Genomic DNA, 5812 nt, shown 5'->3' with positions numbered 1-5812 from the left:
AGTTAATCGCCCCCCCCCCCCCCAAAACTGGCGACTGCAAATATCCGACCGTGTTTGGAGTGCTTGACGTTGAGCCATTTTTGGATTCCTCCCCAAATTTCAGCCGAGCGGCCAATATCCCGAAGGCATCTCTCCGTAAGGCGGCGCTCACCGTTCAAACGCGTACTCGCTCTCCGCTCTGAAATAGTAGACGTGGGACTTGAAGTGCAGTTTGAAGACGTAGTCCTTGTGGATGTTCTCCGACTCGGACGGGATGGTGACGGAGTAGCCGAGCAAAGGAAGGCTGGCCAGGGGGTAGTCGTCCTGTCGGGAGAGCGCCGCCGTCAAACTTGGTCGGTCGGCTCTTCTCGCGTGCCACCGACGTTAACGGGTGAACGTGTAGCAAGTGGCTAACTTTCGGGTTCGGCGCCAACAAGTCAACTGGGACTATCTTGCCCTTTGGATCTTCACTTGTGTCACTCGCCGTCCTGACGCCTTCTCAATCGCATTTTTTTTTTTTTCCTAAAGGCCTGAAACAGTCTCTGTATTGTCCGTTACTTTCTTGTCTTCTCACTTAAATGACTAATGGAGATCAAGCGCGGTCAATGTTGGAGCGACAACAACAGCGATGAGCTTCACTGCGAGCAGCCGAGCTGTTTTGGTGCCTTTCCGAGCGCCGGCCAAAGTTCAACGCGGTGGCTGTCGAGTCGCCGTTGTTTCTCGCCCAATTTGATCCAAAGCACGACGGCTGACAAAGCGATTCCGAGTACGTCCGTTTTTGGAAGTACCTTGAAAATGTCACATGGCAACACTCGAGACGTTCTGAGTCACGTGCTCCGAGCTGGAAGAACACGTCGGACGTGCGCCCGCGAAACGGCGTTTCCAGGCCCCCGGTGGGCTTCTGGCCAGCACATTTGGAGCTGTCATTGATTTGTCTGTCCTGCTCTTTTATCTTGTCATCAAGTCTCGCAACTGCTTGCCTGCTCTCTTTCATGACAAGTTTTATGTGTGCTGTTTTCGAAAACCTGCCTCGGGACGACGGCTGAAAGCTAGCACGTATGCTAAGTCCGGCGCATTTCTACTGTTTATTCTCACCTTGATTCATGTGCACTGTCTCAAATGAAATAAAGTCCCCTGAATACAAAGTGAAAGTCACGTCCCCCAAGTCCCAAACTGTCACCTCAACTTTGCCGTCTTGTCAGTGGTGGAAATGTGTCATTGTCATTTCTCAAACCTGGTGGGACTTGTAGAAAAAGAGGCTGAAGTTGGTGAAGACCACCCAGAGTTTCTGCCACCCGTTACTGTTCTTGAACTTTCTCAGCAGGTTCCCGGAGAGCTGGTTCTGGAAGAAGACGGACAGTGATGGGAAGATGACCAGAAATGGGGGAGGGGTGTTAATGCTGTTCCTTCCATGCTTGGGGTGTACTCTTGCATGACAAAACGCTTTTACAAGTTCAATGACACGAATCAAAGAAGAGAGTTTTGGTCAGGGTCATTCCAAAGGTTTTCATTGGCGCAAATGCTTCTCCAAGGTCACTTGGAACCAAAGGCTCCTGGTGAGCGAGTCCAAGATTCGGATAGAACGTAACTCGATGGCATTTCTGGAATTTCAGTGAAAATAAAACAAGTGATGCTGTTAGGTTTTTAAAGCGGACCGCCGATTTTCAATTGGACCGGCAAAAATCGAGCCGGTCCTCATAAAGGAGCACGTCGCCGCGACTCTGGCATCCCTTCACTGGCTCCCCGATACATTTGAAAGTCCTTTTTCAAGATCCTATTACGGTGAACCTCGCCCTGTCACGAGCTGTTTGTTTTTCTTTGACCCAGTGCATTGCGTTCCGCTTCCTGTTTGGCTTCGGGATTGCAGAACCAAATCAACAGTCGGTGTACAGCCCGCCAAATTGACGTTTGCAACAAAAACAGGTGATGAGCTTTGGTTTCATTCAATAGTGCAGTATTGCATCATAATCGTCAAAAAAAAAATAAAGCTGTAACTGTGACGATTCTCGGCTCAAATTAACGTGAAGGGGCCAGCGCCCCATCACCGGGTGAGCTCTCTTTTGCCTGCAGCGTGCGCTCTCGGTGAAATTTCGGTGACGAGTCCTCAAAATCGAGGAGTAATTGGCTTGCACTGTTAAAACTGTTTTTGTGTCGCCCCCCGCGATACACGCGGCGCGCCCCCAAAAGAGTCCCGCGGCGGCGTACCTCCACAGCAATACTGAAGTCCACCATGGACACGCTGGTGTTGCGATGCCAGCACACGTGCACGGTGGTGTTGGCGCGCTGAGCTTGGCGCTCCAGCGATAAGCGCGATCCACGCAGCTCCTCCTCCTCGGACTCGCGCTCGGCCCCGCCTTCCTCCAGCAGCTCTGGGAGGTGACATACGCGAGCGCGATCAATACCTGTTGAAAACCTGCCAACCTAGTCGGGCAATAAAATGGCCCCAAACAACATCGTGGATTGTTTTGTGCCATTTGATCAACGCCGCCCCCACTTTGTTTGCCGTGTCATTGCCCCGGGCCTTTATTTTGATTAAAAAAAAAAAAAAATCAATTTCCAGTCTACCGTATCCCAGGCTCATGACGGCTTTCGGCAAAATGGAATTCTGAAGGGACACCGAGTGGAAAGAAAAGCGATCCCGTCGCCCAGTCGTGTCCTTTTCAAAAGACAACGGAGAACAAGAGAAGACGCAATTGTTTTTTTGTGGCTCGCCGACACGTGTGAAACGCACGCTCATGAAATCAGACGTCATCACTCGAGTCGAATGAGCAAAGTGCCAGGAAGATGAGAGAGAGGATGGACCCCCGTTCCCGTTCTGAAGAATGTTCTCGATGGTTATTCAGAAAGCGGTTGCACTTTTTGGGGGTAGACTTGATGTGACCCGAATACACCCAAAGGCGAATCCGCCCCCACGTAAATTGAGTTTGTGACCTCTGCTGTTCAAGATTAATGGGACTGCGGCTCCATGCGGTGTATTTGGCCGCCACCATCGCACGGAAGAAAGTCTGAAGCTCACTTGAGAGTCAAAAGTTTTGCTTGCACAGCAGAGCCAAAAAAAAAAACGGCTGGGGCATGTCGCCTTTCTATTAGGGCAGAAAGCAGTTTGAACAATGCCAGAAGAGAATGACACTGATCGTTTTGTTTTTTTCAATTCGCACCGATAGTTGAGCTTTCTGATTGGCTCCCGCAAAGTTCGATCGTACCAAAGTGAAGTCTTAGAATGCGTCCTTACTATTATCTGAGGGGCTGGTGGACAGGAGATCCATGTGGGGGCCGTCGCTCTGCTCGGCCAGGTCAATGGCCATCCTGATGTCCTCCACCCACCGCTCCATCTCGGCTGCGCAGCTGAGGAGGAGGAGGAGGAGGAGGAGGGGGGGGCACGGGATCTTACGTCAACTCTTGCCATGAGGTCAATCTTTCTTCTTTTTTTTTTTTTTAAATCAGTGAACTTGAAATACGAGTTCTGGCAGGAAAGTCCAGGAAGCTTGGTAGCTGTGTAAAAAAACAAAACAAAAAAAAAGTGTGATGCTGAGTACCTGGCTGCCACCACCACCGACTGCTGTTGTCCAAAGAGGGTAAACGAATGAGGGACGCCCCACTCCTCCTCGCTCTCTGTAATCTAAACATGTGCACAAACACGTAGGAGCCATCTTCTAGAAACATGTTGGATCATTTTGAATGCAACAGAGAGATATTGTTTTTTTTCCCCGGGATTCGGACTGGCAGGGTGGGGCCCAAAATCAAAGCGGGTAAGCCTCGATCTTCAAAATCAAGGTCCGCGGCATCAATCTCGATTTGGGAATACCGTCATGCCAAAGAGGGGGAGCTGGCCGTGGACTTTGAATTGGTTGGACGGAGTCGTCCCCCGGCTCGTGTACACCAGGGAATCGCTGAACTGGAGAGGAACAAGGCAGAAGAAAGGAGTCACGTGGCACCGGGAAGCTCACTGCCGAGCATCTCGGAGGGCATACCAGGAAGAACATTCTCTGCTGCAGGCCTTTCCCCGACAGCTTACTGAGGCAGCCGAGTCTGATGAACTCCTGTCGGTCCGACAAAAAGGGCAGAAGGTTGAACGGCGGAACTCGGACTCGCGGCGGCCGGGCGCCTTACCCTGCCAGGGATGGCCAGATTGTCGATGCCGGTCAGATCTTTGTTCAGCTCAAGAAGCTTTTGAAAGTTCTCCATCTTCATCATGGGGCCTTGCAGCTGCAGCGCCATCTCGCTGATGTCCGCCAGGGCCGCTGTCGCGGGCAGACAAGAAGCGCGCGCAACAATTGGCTCGGGCCCATGTCAAACAATGACATGGCACGCCGAGGCCCAAGAGCTGACCACCCCCACCCCAACCGGGGTCGACGGAATCGGCTCCATATTTCCAGATGCCGTACTGGAAAAAGCCGCAAGATAAGCGCTTTCGCGAGTCAACGCGTGCACCTGGCGCATCATCAAAACACACCGCAGAGCAAAACGTGAGAATCGCAGACTCAAATGTTTTTTTTTTTGATAAGCCGACCGCCCGAGACGCGGTCACGTCACCGACATGCGACAAGTCGGATCAAGACTTTTTGCAGAAGTCAGGCTGGAGCTGCATTCGAGCGGAGCACATCCAACCGCAAACGGCAAAACGGTGGGCAAACGAAGAAGAGAAAAATCGTACAGGCCACGCAGAACCCCAACCAGAAATGAATGAAGTTCTGTTTCGTCTGCCGCGAGGAGCGGCCCATCAGCTTACCGGTAAATGGCTACATTGTAGGAGGAAAAACGCCCAACGTCATGAATTTGGGACATTTGAACCGGTCGGTCAAAAAAGCCAAAATCCAAATACTTGGTCATCTACTTCTTCAGCACGTACACGCAATGGTGAAGTGACATCCGAGCAGGACTCGTTACCTCTGCAGTCCCTGAAATCTTCGTGGGTGGGCGGGTAGTGCTTGCAGAGCCTCTCCAGGATGAGTTTGTAGTGCAGCAGGCGGTGCAGAGGCCGCAGGAGGAAGACGTTGAGGGGGAGGTAGCAGACCCTCTGCTGCTCCAGTTCGGCGCACAGAGCCTCCGCCTTGCGACTGGACCTGAGACACGGCAACGGAGGCGGGGCTTTAACCCTGACGTCCGATTCCGTTTCCACGGAATCGGACAGTCAAGAGGACCAGTCAAGAGGCGAGCGGCGGCATTCTGGAGCAACTGGAATGGAGGATTGGCTGTTTCCAAAGTCAAGTGCGTTCCAATACTATGTGACCAAGGCACCAATGGCGGTTTCAAAGTTGTTTTGTTTTGTACTTGTTTTAAGACGTGAAGAGTTTCACGTTGGAATGCTTTCAAGTATTTGTGGAAAGAAGAGGGAAACTTTGAAATAAAGCTCGCTTTGTTTGGGAATTTGATGGTGAAATTGTGAGAATGTTGCCATTTGATGATCGCTTCATATTTGAGGGAGACAAACAGTTGGCATAGTTTGAATCAGTCTGGCAGGAAGAGGAAATACTTGTTGTGGGACGGCCAAATTTGGAAGAACGCTATCATCGGTGCCGCTGTGCACTTGTTTCTAAATCGGGCGCACAATGCTCAGGAAGGTTTAAAAGGCATAGATCAGCCTGTGGCACTTCTATCGCGCTGGATGGAATAAACTTTGACTTATTTTGCTCCAGGAACTTCCAAGGCGCCCTTTGACCTTTGGGCAATTTGCATTCTTTCCGCTTTTTCAAGGGCTGTTTCCACGTTTGCCAGGTGCGCATTTCTTTTGGAACCTGCGCACATGTGGCGGAAACGGATTGCCCTCCGGACGGTTTCCAGCTCCCCTTTGAACAGTCTGACTGACTGCTGTCCCATATGGAAAATGCACCCG

At 51.3% G+C, this 5812-nt stretch overlaps 1 protein-coding gene across 1 annotated transcript in view; it reads right to left on the bottom strand.

The window, feature by feature from the left end:
* Positions 1–5812, bottom strand: part of LOC109510347 (FERM, RhoGEF and pleckstrin domain-containing protein 1-like) — a gene marked incomplete at its 5' end in the record, with an annotated part of 8399 nt that overhangs the window by 1631 nt on the left and 956 nt on the right. The window contains 9 exons of the mRNA XM_019860595.1: positions 152–303; positions 1214–1321; positions 2185–2348; positions 3212–3324; positions 3516–3598; positions 3785–3874; positions 3951–4019; positions 4090–4220; positions 4867–5109. Coding sequence (XP_019716154.1) covers positions 152–303; positions 1214–1321; positions 2185–2348; positions 3212–3324; positions 3516–3598; positions 3785–3874; positions 3951–4019; positions 4090–4220; positions 4867–5109 — 1153 coding nt within the window. The remainder of the gene's footprint in view (positions 1–151; positions 304–1213; positions 1322–2184; positions 2349–3211; positions 3325–3515; positions 3599–3784; positions 3875–3950; positions 4020–4089; positions 4221–4866; positions 5110–5812) is intronic.

Source organism: Hippocampus comes, unplaced genomic scaffold (genome assembly GCF_001891065.2).
Source record: "Hippocampus comes isolate QL1 unplaced genomic scaffold, H_comes_QL1_v1.1 scaffold56, whole genome shotgun sequence".
In the NCBI taxonomy this organism is placed as follows: Eukaryota; Metazoa; Chordata; class Actinopteri; order Syngnathiformes; family Syngnathidae; genus Hippocampus; species Hippocampus comes.
This window is presented reverse-complemented; position numbering and strand designations above follow the sequence as displayed.